The 20,049-nt window shown below is 54.5% G+C and overlaps 6 protein-coding genes across 6 annotated transcripts; 3 read left to right on the top strand and 3 right to left on the bottom strand.

Moving 5' to 3' along the window:
* Positions 1–26: 26 nt before the first annotated feature.
* On the top strand, positions 27–5,412 carry MYCGRDRAFT_109656 (uncharacterized protein; the record flags this gene model as incomplete). The annotated part of the gene is made up of 8 exons (XM_003852412.1): positions 27–1,649; positions 2,528–2,559; positions 2,880–2,936; positions 3,541–3,621; positions 3,913–4,073; positions 4,137–5,009; positions 5,069–5,162; positions 5,228–5,412. 8 exons carry the CDS (start codon positions 193–195, stop codon positions 5,410–5,412), a joined length of 2,940 nt encoding a protein of 979 aa, XP_003852460.1.
* A 1,345-nt stretch (positions 5,413–6,757) lies between these two features.
* Positions 6,758–9,126, top strand: MYCGRDRAFT_93504 (putative major facilitator superfamily transporter; the record flags this gene model as incomplete). Its single annotated transcript, XM_003852413.1, has 5 exons — positions 6,758–6,806; positions 6,923–7,092; positions 7,156–7,236; positions 7,287–8,819; positions 9,028–9,126. 5 exons carry the CDS (start codon positions 6,758–6,760, stop codon positions 9,124–9,126), a joined length of 1,932 nt encoding a protein of 643 aa, XP_003852461.1.
* A 174-nt stretch (positions 9,127–9,300) lies between these two features.
* MYCGRDRAFT_86261 (uncharacterized protein) lies at positions 9,301–10,926 on the bottom strand (the record flags this gene model as incomplete). Its single annotated transcript, XM_003852305.1, has 2 exons — positions 9,301–10,296; positions 10,387–10,926. 2 exons carry the CDS (start codon positions 10,924–10,926, stop codon positions 9,301–9,303), a joined length of 1,536 nt encoding a protein of 511 aa, XP_003852353.1.
* A 2,983-nt stretch (positions 10,927–13,909) lies between these two features.
* MYCGRDRAFT_93501 (uncharacterized protein) lies at positions 13,910–14,358 on the bottom strand (the record flags this gene model as incomplete). The annotated part of the gene is made up of 3 exons (XM_003852304.1): positions 13,910–13,957; positions 14,018–14,149; positions 14,221–14,358. The coding sequence occupies 3 exons, from the start codon at positions 14,356–14,358 to the stop codon at positions 13,910–13,912; spliced, it is 318 nt and encodes a 105-aa protein (XP_003852352.1).
* A 390-nt stretch (positions 14,359–14,748) lies between these two features.
* MYCGRDRAFT_104653 (uncharacterized protein) lies at positions 14,749–15,942 on the top strand (the record flags this gene model as incomplete). Its single annotated transcript, XM_003852414.1, has 1 exon — positions 14,749–15,942. The coding sequence occupies one exon, from the start codon at positions 14,807–14,809 to the stop codon at positions 15,719–15,721; it is 915 nt and encodes a 304-aa protein (XP_003852462.1).
* A 250-nt stretch (positions 15,943–16,192) lies between these two features.
* On the bottom strand, positions 16,193–19,148 carry MYCGRDRAFT_109652 (uncharacterized protein; the record flags this gene model as incomplete). The annotated part of the gene is made up of 2 exons (XM_003852303.1): positions 16,193–19,041; positions 19,143–19,148. The coding sequence occupies 2 exons, from the start codon at positions 19,146–19,148 to the stop codon at positions 16,357–16,359; spliced, it is 2,691 nt and encodes an 896-aa protein (XP_003852351.1).
* Between the last annotated feature and the right edge of the window lie 901 nt (positions 19,149–20,049).

Below are 20,049 nucleotides of genomic sequence, written 5' to 3'. Positions count from 1 at the left end.
CTCTTTCGCCTTTCACTCTCACAACCCTAGAAGACCGCGAACGACCTACGACAGGCTGCTAAGCTCGCGAAGCTGATGTTCTGATTGCTATGCCGAAGTGACCGATCCACGATCCGCTTGCTCGCCGGTCACCATGATCAGCCGCCTATATCCTCTGTTTCTTGACAGAATAGCCGTCCTCGTAAGAACGCCATGGACGTGACGACTCCCAGATGCGACATTTGCAGTCGGACCTTCAACGGCCGCCGTAAACCTCAATGCGCTGCCTGTGCTCAGGCGGCGCTATACAATCCTCGCTTCGAGCAAGCCACGGCTTTACTTGACCGCGAAAAGTCTCACTCTCACGCCGAAGCTGTCATCCGACCTGGGAACGATGGTGTTCTCGCTGCTCTGTCGGAAGACGCAGATCTGGACTCCCTGACAACGAGCATCTCGACAAACAGTCTTGAGCGTCGTCGAGAAGAGCGGGAGGCGACTGAGCATCGTGTGGAGAGAATTGTTGCAAAGGCAGAAGAGTTGAAGAGACAAATCGATGCATACAGAGAGCGCTCCGTCGCCCAGAAGGAGGAGCTCGAGCATCGACGTTCAGTCCTCGCGGAGGATCGAGTTGAGCTGGAGAAGCATCGGACTCGCGCCATGGAGCCTGTGATCACCACAACGAAGAAGACAGCTCAGCGACTGGAAAAGGTACGAGTCAGGATCGTTGAGGCAAGGCTTTTGCTCTGCCGCGAGGCTGCATCTGCGAGCAATCTGCAGAGGCGGAAGCCGTCCGCGGGCAGATCAGAGTACATGCTTGGTGGAATTGCTATCCCTGACTTGAGAGAGCTGAATGTCAAGACGCAAGCGCCGCCGAAGCAGACATCCACTGGCGCCAGAATCGTGGCGGAACCTCATGACCTGGTCTCCGAATCCTTCGCTAACGTAGCACGGCTTCTCAATCTGTGCGCCCATTACCTCTCGGTTCGACTGCCTGGCGAGATTCTACTGCCGCACGAGGACTTCCCACGGCCGGCTATCATGCTGGAGAAGGCCTCGTATCAGTTCAAGGACGTTGTTTACCCAAGTCTGTCCTCCAGTCGTACAATGAGCCCAGCTGCCTCGCGCACTTTCGACGAGCAGCGGCCACGCCCGCGACCACTCTGGATCGATCGACCTCTGGCTCAGCTGTGCAAGGAAGACAACAAGACTTACGGCCTCTACATTGAAGCCATCACCATGATCGCATACAATATCGCGTGGCTGTGTCGCACTCAGGGCATCGATACCATCAACTCATTCGAGGAGACATGCCACATCGGAAGGAATCTCTGGCAACTGCTCGTCCATCAAGGAAGAAAGCGACCTACGCTCGACCGCAGGATCTCAGCACTGTCAGGCAAAAGTGCACAAGATTCGAGGAGCACTGGCAGTCTGGGAGTGTTCTCACATGCCACTGCTCGCAACAACCTTGCAAGTCCGGAAGGAGCAGCGTTCATGAGAGACTTCAAACTGTCCTCGCCTGGACGTCTCGCAGACAAGTTGAAGAACACACTGCTAGGCGAGTTTTCTGGAGCTGAGTGGGAAATGCTGGAAGAGAAAGAGTGGGACGAGGATAGGGAGGATGAGAGACCGGTCTTGGTTGGGGGATCGAATCGGCCGAAGGAGTCACAGTACGCGGCGATGAGTGTGATGAGTATCGCTCCGCACGAGGACACTACAGAGGACGAAGCGCGACGGAAAGGCAACAGCGGATGGATGAAAGTCAGAGGAAGGGCTGGAGATATGTGACGAAAGCGTCCTTCTCTCGCCGCTCACAGGTGATCTATTCGCATGCTCCTGAACCAGAGTCTTCTCATACAGACGTTGTGCTCTCTCAATTTGCTACCGGACTTTCATTGCATGAAGCAACAAGCTGACGGGTCCAGTCCATGAGGAACATCAGACAAATTTAGCGGCACAGCGATGATTACCTCGTGCGACTGTTCTGCATGTCCGCTCTCTTGTCTGTAAGCCTATCTTGCATGTCTGCTAATTAATCTTACAAGTATTCAGCATGTCTTGCAAACTGATCAATACGACTGTTCTATGGCCCACTAGCTGGCCTTCCTCACCTCTCCCTCGATTATCTAGCTTTCGGACACCTCGATGCCACCCGGGGCGGACTTCTGGCTTGCAAAGGGAACTGTAGCCATTGCGAGGGAGAATTTCGCATGCTTCCGAGCCGCGGAGAAAAGACCACAGCCACAGAAGCGGAGTCGCAGTGTCCTGAAAGAGGCGTCCCAGCGAATCTCGCCTTGCCTCCGAAGTTCGAATGGCGACAGTGCCCTTTGACTGTGCATACATAAATCTCCTTTCTATACATTGCTCTTGCTTCTCTGCTTTCCACTAACGAGGCAAGAAGTGCGGCAGTGCAGTAACCTAGGAGACAATTGTGAGGACTTACCTTTCGAACACTCTTGTCGGTATTCTACACTAATAGCAACACCTACTAACAGCAGCAACAAAGCAGCAGCAACAGCAATAATAACAACAACAACACTAGCACTAGCAGCAGCATTAGCACTATAGTTCGCGAGAGAAGTAAGTCTTCGATCCTAAACGCTACTACTAATGCCTAACACTAAGCATTCGTTCCTAGTACCACTAGGCAAATACACACTATGTACGATCGATAGGTATGCTTTACTGCCCGCACGCCTTCTGACCTCTATGTTGCGTAGCTCTCCCGCCTCCCCGACCGCGCAGCTCTCCCTCTCCCGATATAAGTAGTCCGACCGCCCGGTTCGTCGAACGACGAGAAGAACGACCCAATAAACGAGCTGCGGCGGAGGAGAGGAAGCGGGATTAAGTTAGTACAATTATTTTAGTCTTGTTTTCATATTAACAGCTAAACATCTTAGGACATCTAGGAGCTCTGCGACCTGCAGCTGCTCGGAGAGCTGGAGGCGTCGTTTTCGGTACGTCCTTTGAAAACCGGGTTGTAGCACTGGAAGAGCTGCGTGTCGTCGAGAGCGAAACGCGACTCGCTTCCGAGCCTTTGCTAGGCGACAGTGCCTACGAGAGCAGTGTCGTGACGTCCGAGAAGATTCGTGCCTGAGAGAGAGTCAACCTCTTCTTCGGGTTGATGGGCAAAAACGATCCGCAGAATCCCTGTACCGCAAGACTTCTTGGAAAGGGCTTCCATAGTGGCAACACCTTTGCCTTCGATGTTCATTGGCGTCAGGAGATGTCGTCCTCCAGAAAGAGGCAATGCCCGCGAGACTTTTACACTCCGAAGGTCCTGGATATGCATGATCAGCTCTCGGATGATGTTTAACGACTTGCTACGACAAGGCTTCTTACCATTCTCGGACAATGCCCCATGAAATCATACAAGGCAGACTGGATGGCTCCTGGAACTGCCGTGGTGGATGTAGAGGTTAGTGACCAGCACTCGGTCTAGTACTCCCTCGAAGCCAATCACCCATACAATCTGGACCGGACATGCACTAATGTAATCCATCCGAATGGCCTTTAGACTCGGAAACTCCCCTGCAACTGTGCGAGCGACTTTTGACGCAGTCAAGCTCTTCTTCGGATTGATAGGTGATGAGACGGTCAAGCCCGGGCATTTTACGAAGTTCTTCTCTGGTATGGGCAAAGGTACGACGGTATCCAGCAAATGCACAAGCTTCCGAGATTTTGCAAGCGGCGATGCGATCAGTGCCTTCGAGACAGTCGGAACTTTTCAATACCGAAGTCTTATTAGCTTCCGAGTCCTGCAGGGCGACAAGGCTGGTGAAGGCGGAGTCGACGCACTGCAAATGATGTAGATCTTCGAGAGACACGAGAGACTTCTTTCCACCAGCTTCCGACAATTCGAGAGGGACGATGATAACGAAGAAGGTGCTGTAGCGCTCAAGGCCATCATCGTTCAATCTCGATGATTAACAGGCGACATCATTCACCAACGTCCCGTCGGGCAGGTCTCTTTCACGTCACACAAGCGCGGGCGGGGAAGCTCGCCGATCTTCGCCAATAAGGTAGCATTCATTACTCACCTACACCCAACAACATGCTTCCTCGTGAATGGCTTCACGTGGGGCATCACAGCGGTACGCGACATGAATCATTTTCGAAGAACGAGCTTCACCGACAGAACCTAACAACATCATCAGTCCTACGGCGTCTACCTCTCCTACTACCTTTCCAACGCCCTCTTCCCCTCCTCCACGCCCCTCTCCTACGCGTTCATCGGCGGCCTCAACTTCTCCGCCGCCATGCTGCCCTCCCCACTCATCACACTCCTCACCCGCCTCTACGGCAAACACGCCACCATGTCCCTCGGCATCCTCTTCCAAGCTCTAGGCTACAGCCTCGCGTCCATCTCCACCCGTCTCTGGCATCTCTACCTCTCCCAAGGCGTACTGGTAGGTCTGGGCACGGGCTTCCTTTATATCCCAAGCACAGCGATTCTCAGCCAGTGGTTCGAGCGTAAGCGCAGTCTCGCGAACGGTATCGCTGCGGCGGGGAGTGGCGTCGGCGGTGCGGCGTTCGCGTGGGGCACTGGAGCGATGATTGCGAGTTTGGGCGTCGGCTGGGCGCTGCGTGTTACTGCCATCATTGGATTTGTCGCTAACTCGGTGGCTACGCTGATGATGAGGGATCGGAACAAGGCGATCCAACCGCCGCAGTTGGCTCTGGATGGAAGGTTGCTACGCCGGCTGGATGTGTGGCTTTTACTTGGCTGGGCGTTTGTGAGTATGCTCGGGTACATTGTTCTCCTCTTTTCGCTGGCCGATTTCGCACGGGCGATCGGTCTGTCGAGCGGCCAGGCGACAACAATTGTCGGGCTGTTGAACGTTGGGACTGCGGTGGGCAGGCCGGTGATTGGGATCTGGAGTGATCGGTTCAGGAGAGTGGACGTTGCGGCCATTCTCACGGCGGTGAATGGTGTGGCCTGCTTTGCGTTTTGGTTGCCGGCTAGAGGGTTTGGATTAACGACTTTCTTCGCGCTGTTTGTCGGCGGCATTTTGGGGGTGTTCTGGATGGTGAGTCGAGATCAAACTCTGAATTGGCATTCTGGAAATGTGCTGACAATGGCGAGCAGACCATCGGACCGCTATGCGCGGAACTCGTCGGATTGAAAGACATGCCGTCGCTGCTGTCCGTCTCCTGGTTGACCGTGGTCCTACCTTCGACATGTGAGTTGAGCTTCTCCTGGACATCGCCGGGCGTCTGGAAGTGCTGACGAACCCCTTTTGCGCAGTCTCAGAGGTTATTGGCCTCGAATTACGCCGTGAAAATGCTCGTTTTCCATACCTCTACACGCAGATCTACGCCGGAGTGACTTATCTGGTCGCGGCAGTGCTCATGACAGCACTTGCTGTGCTCAAGAGGAGGCAAAACAGCAAGGCCACGAACTTCCTCGTTGCAGCCGTTGAGCAGAAATGACGGTCCCGTGAAGTAGTCCGGCATGTTCTAACAACGCTTGCTGGAATGCCATGTTCAGGGCTTGCTTCTGAGATGTGTTCATTGTCGAGTCGTGCTGGGAGTACCAGCGGTATGTAGATTTGGCCGTTGCGTGTTCACTGATAAGGCAGACGTGCATGGATTCCTGTGTGTTGAAAAGACGAAGAAGCTTTCGAGTTCGTTGCATTCTTCAAACTCAGCAGTGACCGCCTTTCCATCACTCCTTCTGTCTTTCTGCCCGCAAGTATTTCTGTGGGAGTGGGACTGCGCATCCTTCCTACTCCCGGACTTGCTTGCGGGTAATCGGCACACCTGGAGACGATGTGGAGGTGTATCCTCCAACTCCCGGCGGGAGTAACGATCCGGTGTACAGAGACAAGCTGCTGTTCGCTTGCTCTTACCACGGGTCGAGAGAAACCATTCGTTACCACTAATTGAAGGTGATGTCGAAATCACCGCCGCGAGATGTGGTCTCACTTGGACGGACACAGCTCCGGATGCCAAGCCTGCAACTTCTGTCTTCCTTCGAGAGATAACGACATTACACGACCTTCGTCTCTACACCGGTCATCCCTTTTAATGCAGAAAGTCGCAGGACTCGCGGCCCAACGGAACACCAGACTCCAGACTCACGGGCGGTGCTCATATGCATCTCTCCTACGACCACATTGTTTGCTCAGGCCACCCGGCTGGGGGTACCTCCCACGCCTTCATACCGCTCCCCGAGAAACTCTAAGCAAGCCAATAGCGCCACAATCGGAGACTCCTTCTTCAGCATGGCGCCATCCACCAATGATCTGTGGCATGGCTCGCTGGCCGCGCAATCGAAACGGATCCATCCAGCCTTACGAACGCCTTCTTGACACGTGTGAAAAGCAGAGCACGCGATGCCCTGCAACGTGCAGATGCAGTGGCATGCCATCGCACGATCAAGAAACACAGAGCTCCTTGAGCGAAGCAATACCGGTCAAGATTCGTTCCTGATATGTTTGCTAGCAACATCATACGGATCAGGGCGACCGAACAACAGCGAAGCCCTACATGCCGTGTGCAACTTACTCGAGACATGGACCTCCTAGGACACTGCAGTGTTGATGAGGCTTTATCTCAGCTGGCCTCAGGTGAGTGGCGTCAATAACGACCAGCTGAACTGCTCCTCCTAAGTCAAGGCTGGCGAGGGACTAAACTCTGCATGCACAGCTTCGCTTGCTGAGATACCGATTCCCTGTCCACTGCACAGTCTGGGTTAAGCCCAGATATGTCCGCAGGTACTCATATTCGGGGCGCCCGATATTGGAGCCTCTTGACCTTGGTCCAGATTACAGCCATGCAGGCGAAGTCAGACCGTGCTCTGGAGACTGTCGACGTTAAGTACCGTGCGTATGCCTTCTTCTGTCTGTGTCTCCTGCCCACCACCATTTTCAATCTTTGCAATCCTTCTCTGCGACAGGGTCACCCGCTCAACACGCTTTCATTATGACGACCTCTCCAGACGAGAAGCATGAGTCTGTGCAATCGACCATCACCATGCTGCATTCCTCGGACTCGACTAAGAAGCACAGTTCCTACATTTCGACCGTTTCCATGGATGGCGCCTCGGTCGAGAGGACCGGTGAGCATATTCTCGAATACAGTGACGCCGATTGGAAGCCGAGCAAGCAAGTGAGTGGCTCGATAGCATTCACTGTCTCGTGAAACAGTAAAGACTGACGGAAACCGTGACAGATCAAACTCATCTTGGTCGGACAGATCTGCGTGGTGTTCGCTATCAGTCTTGATATGACCATCCTAACCACGACTCTGCCGGTACGTCGATTGGCTCTTGCATACTGGGAGATTACTGCTAACGAAACCAGGCCGTGGCTGTAGCCCTGAACACAAATGCCACTGGAGCTTTCTGGATTGCAAGCTCCTACCTTCTGGCCAACGCCGTCGTACAACCTATTATGGCCGGTCTAGCCGACATCTTCGGTCGTCGCTCCATAACATTCTCCGCGTTGTGCATCTTCACACTTGGATCGATCATCTGCTGTGTCGCGAACGACCTCGTGACAATGCTCGTGGGCCGGACGATCCAACGCATCGGCGGAGGCGGCGTCCTCAGTGTCAATTTGATCATCCTCTCCGACCTCATACCACTACGCGTGCGACCCAAGTACCTCAGCATCATGCAATTGACCGTTAGCATCGGTTTCAATATCGCCCCCATCATCGGCGGAGCATTCGTCAAAGTCACAACCTGGCGATGGCTGTTCTACATCAACCTACCATTTTGCGCTGTTGGTCCGGCTATCATCCCCTTCGTCCTCCGCTACAAGCGACCCGAATCCACATTCGAGGAGAAGCTCAGCAAGATCGACTGGATCGGCTCGTTCGCCTTCATCTTCGGCATGACCACCTTCCTGGTCGGTCTCTCCTGGGGCGGATCACAATATCCCTGGAGCAGCGCCGCCACATTGGTTCCACTCATCCTCGGCCTCGCCACGGTCTTCTGCACCGGCCTCTACGAGCGATTCCTCGCTAAGCAGACTTTTCTCCGCCTCGCGCTGTTCAACACCTGGTCCGCCATCTCCATCTACTTCCTGACCATCCTACAGGCTCTCGTCCTCTTCACCGAAGTCTACTTCCTCTGCCTCTACCTCATGGGCGTGAAGGGCTTCTCTCCTTTCCGAACCGGCGTGTCCTTCCTCGCCTTCGCCTTCATCATGATACCCACCAACGGCATCGTCGGAGCAGTCATCGCAAGAGTGGGCAGTTATCGCTGGGCCATATGGTCAGGTTGGGCTATTAGCACAATGTCTCTCGGATCCTTTACTCTCCTCGACGTCAACACACCCGTTCACGCCTGGGTACCTCTCTTCCTTACCGCCGGCCTCGGTCAGGGCATCCTATTCCTCGCGCACTCCATCGCCTCTCAAGCCGCGTGCGAGCAGAAAGACGCCGCGCACGCGAATTGCATGTACTCCTTCATGCGCTCCCTCGGCCTCTGCTTCGGCGTGTCTCTCGGCGGCGCCATTTTCCAGAACTTGCTCCGCATGCGACTGATGGAGAAGCGCCTTCCCACGGAAATCGCAAAGAATGCGGAAGCTTTCGCGCACCTGCTGAGCAACATGAAACCCAGCGCGGAGAAGACGGAGATCGTCGCGGCATACGCATGGACATTCCGCATGTTGTTTGCGGTCATGTGCGGTATCAGTGCGCTGGGACTGGTGATTTCGGTGCTTCTCATCACGGCGAAGTCGCTGGATCAGGAGATTGATTCGGAGCACAGGTTGCGAAGACGATCCACTATCGAGCAGGCGGCGGATGTCGTCAGAGCAATGTCTATGGCTCGGGAGAAAGAGACGGCGAGGAGAGAGAAGGAGATGGCGAAGAAGGAGAAGGACAAGGTACCATCGGGTATCATCAACCTGGGATCGTGGTTTCCTGAGTTACCGCCAGTCTGAGCTGGCCTGAAGGAAACTGTTCTCCTTTGATATATTTAGCGTAGCATAATGTCCAGTCACGAACGCAATGGCATCGAATCTTCACCGTTGCCACTCGATCTTTAGTGACATGTACAATCACAAGTACGAATACGACCGCTGGCATATACAGTGGCATCTTGCTAACATGTACGGCGGCATGTGCGGTGGCATGTGCGGTGGCCTGCACCGTGGCATGCACGGTGACCTGCACTGCGGCGTGCACGGCTAGATGTACGATATGGAACCGGCTTGTAGATTGGCAAGAGGCTGGCATGGACGGCGAAGTGTACCATGGCATGTACGGATATCTACACGGTAACGTACCCGGCGAGCATGACGAAGCAAGCTCTCTCTTGACTGCCATACCAGCAAGTCGTTTCAACTGCACGGAAACCTTTCCACCTCAATGATAGTAATACTTCCAGTCCCTCGCCAGCTCCAACTGTGCAAGGTGAATATTCTCCTGTTCGGTAGTCTCGAAACTCTTCTGAGCCACGACCTTGCCATCCTCTTCCGGCACGATGAAATACGACCCATCGACCTCGCACTTCGTGTACTGGTCCGGCACGGTGCCATTGTACAAGAAGTCTCGGACGTGCTTCGCCAGACAGGTCGAAGCCACAGCCACCGAGCAGTGGCCATAGCCCTCTACCTCGATCAACTGCGACCCTTTGAACGCTTTAAGCGCCGTCTTGGCGGAGACGAGAGGACAGATAGGATCGTAGGTCGTGGAAAGAATCAGAAGCGGGTGTGCGGTGTGCACGCTCTCGGGCTGGGAGAAGTTGTGAGTCCTTGGAATCGCCCAGTTCTGACGGTTATAGTAGTCGCTGTTCTCCGTCGGTCCAAAGATGCTCTGGTTGAGCTTTGGCAGAAGTTCATCAAGCATGGACTGGCGATCATGAGGCCAGTACTCCGGCCCAGACAAGGCGTCGTTGGTAGTCACAAAGCGATTGCCTTCGCCTTCCATTTCCCAGGCCGCTTGACGACCATACGCAAGCCAAGCATCGGTGGCGTTACCTTTGAGGAGCTTGGCGAGGTTGTCCGCGAGCGAGTACCAACCGGAGGGGCGGTACATGTAAGGGAAAATGCCGTTGAACCAGACACTCTCCCAGGTGAGGATACCGTACATTGTGTTGTTGACGTAGACGCTGATGGGCTGCTCCTTGAGTTTGTCCGAGAAGTCAAAGACGAGCTTGTGCAGTTTGTGCTTGGAGTCGGCGAGCTCGCCTAGGGTGCAGTTCTTGCCAGCTTTGATGCACTCGTCGAAGAAGCCTTCCAATACGTCCTCGGTGTTGGTGAACGATTCGATGTCGACCTCATCGCTGTACCAGTTGAATGCATTGGCTACTCCATCGATTATGACGCGCGATGATCTCTCGGGGAATAGGGAGGCATATGTCTGTCCAAGAATGGTGCCGTAGCTTGAGAGTGGTTAGCGATAGGACCCACCACTAAGGTCTCCAGAATCTCGCCTGAAACCCCAATAGACAAGATCCTCCTGTCCAACAGCATCCAGAATGCTGTTCATGTCCGCGGCAGTCTGCGGCGTGTTGATGTAACCTCCATGCTCGCTCATGGTATCTTTGCACGCCTGAGCCAAGTTCAAACTCCAAGCGTAGGCCTCCGCGCTGTCGTGCTCGACCTCGGAAGTCCTCGTTCCATCCGTCAACCTCCTCGACTCGCGAGTTGGGAAGCACTCGGCTAGCGGTCGCGAAGCGTTGATACCTCTCGGGTCGAATGAGAGCAGATGGAAACCCTCACCAACAATCTCGGCCAGCTGCTTGCCACGACGGAAGACAAACTCAGTGCCGCTACCGCCTGGTCCACCAGGGTTCAGGAGCAGATTTTGCGTAGCATTCTTGCCACGCATGCGGATCAATGGGATGCTGAATGTCTTGTCACCGGAGTTGGCGGCGTCAAATTGATCCATTGGCACCGTGATGTTGGAGCACTCAACTGGACGACCGCTGACATCGCCACATGGTTCCCAGGAGATTTTCTCACCAGCATATTGTATGCGAGGCGTCATAGAGCCGCAGTGGTGATGTGAAGGTGTGCCGGTCCATGGCGATGAGGGTTGGGAGGCGACCAAACAGAGAGCAACAAAAGCGAGCCCGGCTCCCTTCCAGAGGTTGGATCGCGAGCTTTTGGGTGGCGTCGCAGGTGCAATGCCCTGTTCATCGAGTGGGAGCTTTTCGTACATCTTGATTGGGTCCGTCGTCTATGTTTGTACAGAGGATGTCCAATGTGGAAGTGAGATCGAGGTGCTCTGACATTGAGGGGAAGTTGATGCCTGGAAGGATTCGGAACATCAGATCATGGACATGACGAGCTTCTAGGCCGCATCTGCAAACACAGTGGGACCTTTGTCGATACAAGTTCCCAGCAGGCATTTCACGGATCTGGATCACGCTTCGAGTTGGTATTGATACAAAGACTTGCTGAAGGTCATCATTTATGTACAGGTCAGTGAAGAAGCGATCGATACTCATTCCCCCCTCGATAGCAGATGAAGCTGCCGCCCACCTGTGTCACCACCGTTATGCCATGCGTCGATTGTACCCAGCGCCAGAAGTATGCGAAACTTCTCGAAATCTTTACCAAAGCTCACTTTCCATCGTTCTCGGCGGCAGTAACAGCGGTCTCACGCTTTCTCCTTCTGCGTTCACGCGCATGAACCTTGAGAATCTCTGGATTGAGAAGATCGTCCGGCAACTGGAACTCGTCCTCTTCCATCTCTGGTATCGCATGTCCAAAAGCAGTGACGTTCCGCCCATGGCGAGACTTGCCCAGGGCGGCTTCCCGCAGATGGCGAGCACGATAGAAGCTAGTGAACGGCCTTTCTGGAGACGGTGGTCGGGCAGGCGGATGTAGTGTGAGGCGAGGTCGAGAAGAAGGCGTGCTCGGATGACTCGTGTTGGGATCGGCTCGCCCTTTGCCCCTGTTCGAGACTTTGATCGTCGTGGACGAAGCCGCTGCTCGCACCGCATTGGCAGTCTCGTGCAAAAGCTGTCTCGCAGCGGAGGCATTGAGGTCGCTACTGGGAGGCTCTACGCTTCCCTCGGATGTCTCGCCTTCTTCTTCCTCCGCCTCACGCGCCGCAATCAAAGCTTCCTTTTCCAGGCGTTGCTTCTTCTCTTGCTCTTTCCACTGCTTGAACTTGTCCACGAGCGCCTGCACCTCGGCGATAAAGTATGCCCTCTTCGCCTCGTAGCGCTTTGCTTCACCATCCGTGATACCAGTTATCCCGAGAACCTTCAGCCAGTCGTGTCCCTTCAACCCATCGAGTATTCGTTCTAGCTGGACCTTCTCGTGCATCGCTCTTTCGCGCTCGATATTCCGCAGCTGCTTCTCTTTTCGCTCGGCGCGCCGGTGTGACTTGAAGAAGTGCATGTCTGAGAGAGGATCATCGGGATGAGCTGGCAGAGTATTGGAAGCAAAGTCGAGATTCAGCACTGAACTGCCATTGAATTGGTTGGACGGCCGTTGCGGTGTCGATAGGCCAGGATTGGTCGAAGTCCGGCGGCCATTGGCAGTAGCCTTGCTGGATTTGGGGGTCTCGTTGGTCTTCGCTGATTGCGGCGGGTCGTCTCTTATATACAGTATTGTATCCGCCGTAAGAAACTCCTCCTCGATAGGCACGTCGAACATTATATCTTCATAGTTAGGGAAGTATATAGCCAACTCACTCTTCAATCGAGGTCCATCATCTTGGGAACGAAGTGTCCGTTTGTCCTCCGTCTTTGGTGCATCTTTTGTGGGCGCGGTCGCTGGGACTGGAGAGCGCGTTGCACGCTGTATCCGCTCCGGCCTTGGAGAAGGCCGGAGCAGATCGTCCTCGTCGAGATCCAGCTCTGTTCGCACGCCATTGGTGGTCTCCACCAATTGCCCATGCGGCTCGTCGACCGTGACCTTGGTCGGCGGTCTGGGTAAAGTGAAATGGTCCAATGTGGTTTGTGTGTGTGTTGCCTTGGGATGGCTCAGCTTCCGTCTCTTGTTTGCCGGCGGGCCAGCTGTGTCGCGCTCAGCACCGGCATTGGTGTCGTTAGTCGTACGAATGCGCTGTTGAGCCGATTGTTGGCCGGATTGGCGATTGTGGTGTTGCGATGAAGGCGCGTGATGCTGCTGATGATGCTGTTGCTCAAGTACCGCGGTGGTACTTTTTTTCGCGGCCATGAGTACTCCACCCGTCGCCCGTATGGCATTGGCGACATGATGCGACATGTCGACTGCGCGATGTCATGGCGGAAGGTCTTCGGATCAATGACACATTGAAAGTGGAAACATTCGCGCAGACAAATGTTATCGCTCTTTCCCCTTGGCTCCCGCGACGGTTCTGAAGCATCACCGTTCAGCGCATGAACTCATTTTAAAACGAACAGCTTTGAAGTGCTTTGATGAGGACGAATCAAAAATTTGATGGACGCGTAGCAAACCTGAAGCAAACCTCAACCGCATCAAGACCGATTTTGAACGGATGCCAACAGACATTGATCGTAATTCAACATCTGGACAAGACGGGAGCAGGTAGCTTTCATGTACAATAGCCTGTCTATCTACAGTGCCCTACACGTACGCAGGCACATCAGCCGATTGGACCGCACACATATAGGCACACGCAGCATGGAAGTACGGGCCAGGAAGCAAGCATGCTTGCACGAAACTGGAGAGGATATCTGCCTATTTTGCGTGTCTGCCAACTTAGGTACGTGGACGACTATTTGGCATGTCTGCTAACCTACCTATACAACTACCTGCACGGCTACCTGTACGGCCAATAACATATCCCACTGACTTGGCCGGATAGTTGCCTGCACGACTGTTTTGCATGTCTGCTGTCTTGATCTGAAGTCATGTTACTTATCTGCACGGCTATTTATTAGCGTTCCATGCCATCGCAGAGTCTTCTTCCTTGCGCCGATCCCCAATCTCATATGAACCAGGACCTCTCATGTGCTCTCGGTCTTCCACCGTGCTTTGATGTGCATCGAGCAGCGGCTGTTGGCTTGGCTCTAGCGGCCAGTGAAGCCTTTAGTGGCATCGTCTGCGGTCTCCCCGGCCTACAATTCTGTCAGCCCAATGATTCGAACGACGTCCTTCTGCATCGGCTCCAGACTCACCATGTCACCCAACGGGTTCTGAAGCGCGCCTCCAGCTACGCCGCCGACAGTGTTCTTCACATCGTTGAGCTCCTTCTGATCCGACTCTGGCATCTTGCCGATGGTGTCCTTCATCATGTAGGACGCTTTATTCTGGAAAAGACGCTCGTCAGTACGGACATGCTTTCCAATGCATACGCCATCGCAATGGCATCGTCGCCTACCTCGCCCATAGTCTGAAGTGCTTGCTTCTCAAGCTTTCGCTTCATCTCGGGTGGAATGCCGAACACGTAGACATATCCGGCCACGATGCTGGCGAGGACGAAGATCGAGGCGAACGCAAGGGTGGTAGTCGAAGGCATGTTGGAAGTTGCTGTAGGAATTGCTTCAAGGAATTGGATGAAGTGGAACGGAAGATGAAGGAAATTCGAAAGACGGAAAGCAATGGAGAGCTACAGCAGACTTGCTCCTATCCTTGGCTTACATTGCTGGCATTCGTTTGCTGATACCTGTTTGTTTGCGTCTCGACGCTCCCACGACGCAGTCATTCACTCGTAGCACAAGCTTTTGCAAATCAGGTTTAAAGTTGGAGCCGGCGGACGATCTCGACCCCGCGGTGCATTTATCCATGCCGATGACGGTAACCTTGGTGGGGCATGATGATGCTGCAGCCGTGAATGAAGCTACACGTGTTTCTCGCAGGCATTCAATGCAGCAAGCTTCTCGAATCATCATCACTGAAGAACAACGGCCAATTCTCTCGACACACCATCCATCGACCAAACCAACCACATCACCCTTCCACCCACAATGTCATACAACGACGACGAGCGCCGCGGCGCTTCTGGTGACTACTATTCCGGCGGCTCTGGTGGAGGACGGCGCAATGACGACTATGACCAACAAGGTGATCGCCAACAAGAGAGCTACGGTGGACGCCAGGAAGGCGGCTATGGAGGTGGACGTCAAGAAGGTGGATACGGCGGTGGTCGCCAGGAAGGCGGATATGATGGAGGCCGCTCGGACAACTATGGCGGTGGAGGAGACTCTTACGGAGGACGCCAGGAGGGCGGATTCGGTCAGCAGTCGGACCACCAGCGTCCCGAAGGCTCGTACTCAGAAGGTGGACGTCATGGTCAAGGCCATGGCCAGTCAGCTGGCACTTCATACGGCGGTGGAGGCGCGTACGGCGGTGCTTCCGATGACTTCTCCGGCGCGCAGCAGGAAGCCCAACAGCATGCCGGTGACTCTGGAGACTCCGATCTGTTCAGCACTGCTCTGAGCATGCTCACCGGCAAGCACCAGCAAGTGCAAAACGAGCCTTTGGACGAGGAAGATGCCGTTCGACAACACCAGAATTTCTACGGCGGCGGTGGAGGAGGCCAAGCTACATCTGGCAATCTGGGCAGCGCTGCTGCCATGCAGGCTTTGAAGATGTTCGGTGGTGGTGGACACGGCGGGCAGGGTGGTGGAGGACAGAACAAGATCATCGGCATCGCCATGGGACAAGCAGCCAAGCTGTTCGATCAGCAGGCGGCGCAGGGCAATGTCAGCCAGGGCGCAAACAAGCAGGATGCGATCGCCTCGGCGGGCAAGATGGCATTGCAGATGTTCATGAGGTCTGAGATGGGTGGAGGTGGTGGCGGCATGGGCGGCGGCATGGGCGGCGGATCTGGAGGGGGCATTGGTGGATTGCTGAACATGGCCAGCAAGTTCATGAAGTGATGCAGAAGCACACTACCAAGACAATGTAGTCAAGGGGGTAGAGAACTGCAAACATACCTAGGATGGACCGGCCGACCACAGCAGGAATCCAAGGGTGTTCTACCATGACTGCGCATGGCACGGTACTTGCTGTCGTACGATTAGCCGTGCAGGTACGTTAGCAGACATGCGAAATAGCCGTACAGATAAGTTTGCAAGACATGTCAAACAGTCATACAAGTAACCCACCAGACACGCAAAATAGCCGTGCAGGTGACCGTGTCGGTAAGATGGCAGAAGATGCTTAGGCGCACAAGTAGCCGTTACACGCAAAATGGCAAGCCACGCAAAAAAAAGTCGGACAGGTTAAAAGGATAGCAGACATGCCAAGTAGTCTGGTAGGTGCGTGCAGCGCTCTTTCCTCCAGCTGGACGACGGAGGTATGCAGCCACCAAAAGTTCCGAGTTGCGCACAAGGAGAGGATAAGGAACTCTTTGCACTGATTGCATTTCTCTCTCTCTAAAACTGCCGTGGTGGTATCAAGTATCGTTCGAGAACACTAAAACATTAAAAACAGCAAACCATGACCAAAAGTAAAAAACGCTGCTCCTTCATCGTTCCATACCTTCCCACTTCCAAAGCGTTTTTGATTCACTCTAATACTCGACACGCTGCTCGTAAATCGGGGCTGCAGTGGGGTCTGAGTTCTCCCAGCACACCTTGGCCTTTTCATCGAACCAGGCCTGCTCATCCGTGGCCTCCAGTCCCTCGCCGACGTCCTTATGGATTCCTTGCACGGCCCTCTGCGACAGTCCCAGCTTGTCCTTTGCCAACCAGATGACAGGCACGGGCTCGCTGACCGCCGGGTGAAGGTAGGCTTCTTGGCGCTCGGTGTTGGTGTAAGGTCGGACGGGAGTGGAGAGATGGTCGCCGATGACGTAGGCCGACAGTGCGTCGGAGGTGGCGTACTTGCCCGGCATGAAGAAGGCTTTGACGCGGCCGACCATGCCGGTGGGTTTGGGCGGGGCGTTGTTCGGGGTGATTTGAGGCACGGCAGTGTCGTGGGAGGAGTGATCGTAGCCGTCTTTGCCGATGTGAGCTTGTTGTCCGTCGAGAGGCGCGGTGGTGTCGGGGTTGCCGTAGCCGTCCTTACCAAGGTGGGTTTGCTGGCCGTTGTGGCCGTCGACTCCGTTCTCGCCCTTCTCGAGGTTCAGGTTGGAAGGTGCGTCGCGCATGGCGAGCTCCTCCATGAGCTTCTTCATCTTGCGCTTGAGCAGGACTTGCCAGACGATGGTAAGGACGAGGAGGATGATGGTGATGACCAGCGGACCGATCGAGATGAGGTCTGTTCCTGTGTTGATACCGAAGAGACCGATCAGACAGATCTCGGACAGATAGATGCCGACGACCAATTGACGGAGCGCTCGGGCGAAGCAGGCACCCTTGGTGTCGATGGTGGTTCCGAGGGTGAATAAAGCACTGTAGCGGAAGGCGAGGTACAACAGAGTGAAGCCGACTGTGGCAAAGCCCAGTACGAGCGGCGCAATGCAAGAGTAGGCCAAAGCGATGACGCCCAAGTTGGTGAACTTCGGAAACAGAGAACCCCAGCCAAGACCGCTCAGGGTAATGTAGCGGTTGTACAGCTTGCGAGGAGTCTTGTCCAAGATCTTGCTGAGGATGTTGAGGATCAACAACGGAGCGATGTTGAGCAGTGTCAGGGCCGCCGAAAGCAAGCCAAACAGGATGAAGTAGCTGATGTAAAAGTTGCTCGCCTTGGGAAGATTGTTGGCCAACAAGCCAGGCGCCTGGGATGGGTCGTTTATGATTTTCTGCGCCACGGCCGCGGCACCGGAGGCAAATGTCGTGATGAGGAAGACCTGGATGACCTGGAAGGCAAAGTACCAGTTCTGGACTCTGAGTTGGGCCGCTCCTTGGGTGACCTCAAAGGTTCGGGCGAAAATGTTGCAGAAGATCGGGACCAAGGCCATCAATACCGCAAGCAGGATGACCGGAAGCAAGCCAGTGATCACGCCGAGAATGACGGACGGGATCGAGTTGATGAAGCCGAGGAAAGGCACCTTTTCAGTGAGAGACTGAATGTTGGAAATGGCTCCAATGACCGCGACGGGGATGGACCAGAAGATACAGAGCCACCAGACGACGGCGGTGAAAATGATCTTCTTCGTTCTGCGGCTGGAACTCGACTTGCCGATGTTCTTCCAGATGATTTGATCGGGTGCAACGGCCATCTCAGCGACGTGAACACCCTTGGGAGCCTGCGACATGGAACGCTGAGCGGCGGTGACGGACTCGAACTCGATGAAGCAGGCTGCTGCCTTGTTGAACTTGCCCGAAGTGGCATCGTTCTGAAGACGTGCTGTCTCAGGAACAAGGCGCGAAAGCTCTCCGCGAGACCAGTCGATGCTGTCCACCTTCTTGCCGATAGGGAGAAACTTCAACTTGGGAAGGCGGTGCATCGGCCGATCCTTCTTGTTGATCTCCATCACATCGGTGGTGGTCTCTTCGGGGGTGGTCTCCTTGTTCTTCTTCGCCTTCTTGGCCGCCTTTTTGTCCTTCTTAATCAATCCCTTGAGGTGCGTTTGAATCATCTTAATTTCGGATGTCTCCAACTTGTTCGCAGCCTTGCCGCGGTCATCGACACTGTCCTCGAGCTCCTCCACCTCCAACCCGAGCCAGACTTGACGCACGCCTTGAAAGACACTGCGCAGCTTGCTCTCGTCGCGATATTCCTCGGGAACATTGGTGAAAAGGACGGTCTTGGAGGAGATGCGGCTCGACATGTTTGCGGAGAGGAGGTAGGCCTGTCGCAGGTGGATGTAGAAGATGCTCTCGCGTGTGATGACGAACATGACGAAGCCCAGGAACAAGCAGGCGACGACGGCGTGTGCGAAGAAGTACGGTGCTTTGGCGACATTGCTGAAGGAGAGGATGTTCAATCCCGCCTGTCCTCCACCGCCGGTGGCGTTGATGGGAAAGAGAATCGGCCATGTGATCAAGCAACCGACGAAGGCGATGATGATGAGGACCTTGAAGTATCGTAGCCAGAGGTAGTTGTCGAGGGAGGAGTGCTTCAGCACGAACTCGTCGGTCAATTGTTTGTACTCCGACGTCCACCCAAACATGCTCTTTTTGGGATATGGCGACTGCTCGTTGCGGTACAATGTCCCCAAGAAACTGCGTGGGTGGTAGACACGCTCGAATCTGCTGCGGAGCACCAGGAAGGCGCAGACCACGACGATGGAGATGAGAAAGGTAGGAATGAGGGTCGACACGAGGCCGGACAGCGACGAGGCGCCATCGCGGTTGGAGCCCTGGTTGCTCTGTGAGGTGAAGTGAAGTGGTCAGTGTTGAACAAGGCATATATGGAAGATCCTCGCTGGGATAGCGATCCTTTGATGTGCAGGGTAAGGATAGGACTCACCGACATGGCTCGTTCTGTTGGCCGGGAGGGGTCGTCGAGAAGAGGGTGTGATGTGAGAGGAGAGAAGGGAAGGAGCGACTCTTGAGCAAACGACCAAAAGAGAGAGAGAGAGAGATGATCACAAAGTTTAATTGAGAGCAGGTATCAAGCTGGCTTGGGCTTGGAGAAGAACTGGTTCGGTTCGTCACCGTTCCACCGTGCGCAGCAGGGGAATGGACGATTGAACAACGAGATGCAGACGAAGATCAGATCTGACGGATCGGTACTCGTTCACTGTGCGTATACCTGGTTTGTTGTACGATTCAGGCCATTGATGAAGATCTGGAGTTGTATCATTCCACCTGGCTGCCCTGCCAACTTTGTTCGCTGTATTCTCCGACATGACATGGATCCCACGGCCAATCAACGCGTGCAGCGCGACACCAGAATAGCGGACCACAGGACGTTGCTCATGGCTCGGCGTCGTCATGGTCTAGACTTATATCATCCATCATCCTTGAAACACGCCTTTTCTTGAATAGACATGTATTCATTGAATCATCCGCGGGGCGAGAGTTCATGATTGCTTGCTCGCGGCTGATATCTGACACCTCATGTGGTCAATAGCAGACATCGAGCAACGTCAGTCCTCATGGAATTCTCAAGGCGTGGGAGCTACCTTGAGGTAACCTTCCAATTGTGATCGGCAAGCGTGCAAGACAGGTTTCACGCACGCGGCACAACCACGAAAGTCTGGACTCTCGCCTGCACGTTTGGTGGTCACAAGAGTAAAGACAACCCTGATCACGATGAGGGTCTGGTGCATCAATCTCGCTTCCAGCCGATAGAATTTGAAGATTGCATCTCCCAAGGCTGCGCTCTGGTTGTAGAGGTGCGATTTTCGATCTGAGACAGAAATATGCAACTG

This window comes from Zymoseptoria tritici, chromosome 5 (assembly GCF_000219625.1).
Source record: "Zymoseptoria tritici IPO323 chromosome 5, whole genome shotgun sequence".
In the NCBI taxonomy this organism is placed as follows: Eukaryota; Fungi; Ascomycota; class Dothideomycetes; order Mycosphaerellales; family Mycosphaerellaceae; genus Zymoseptoria; species Zymoseptoria tritici.
Note: the sequence above shows the minus strand (reverse complement) of the source record. Positions and strands in the feature narration are given on the sequence as shown.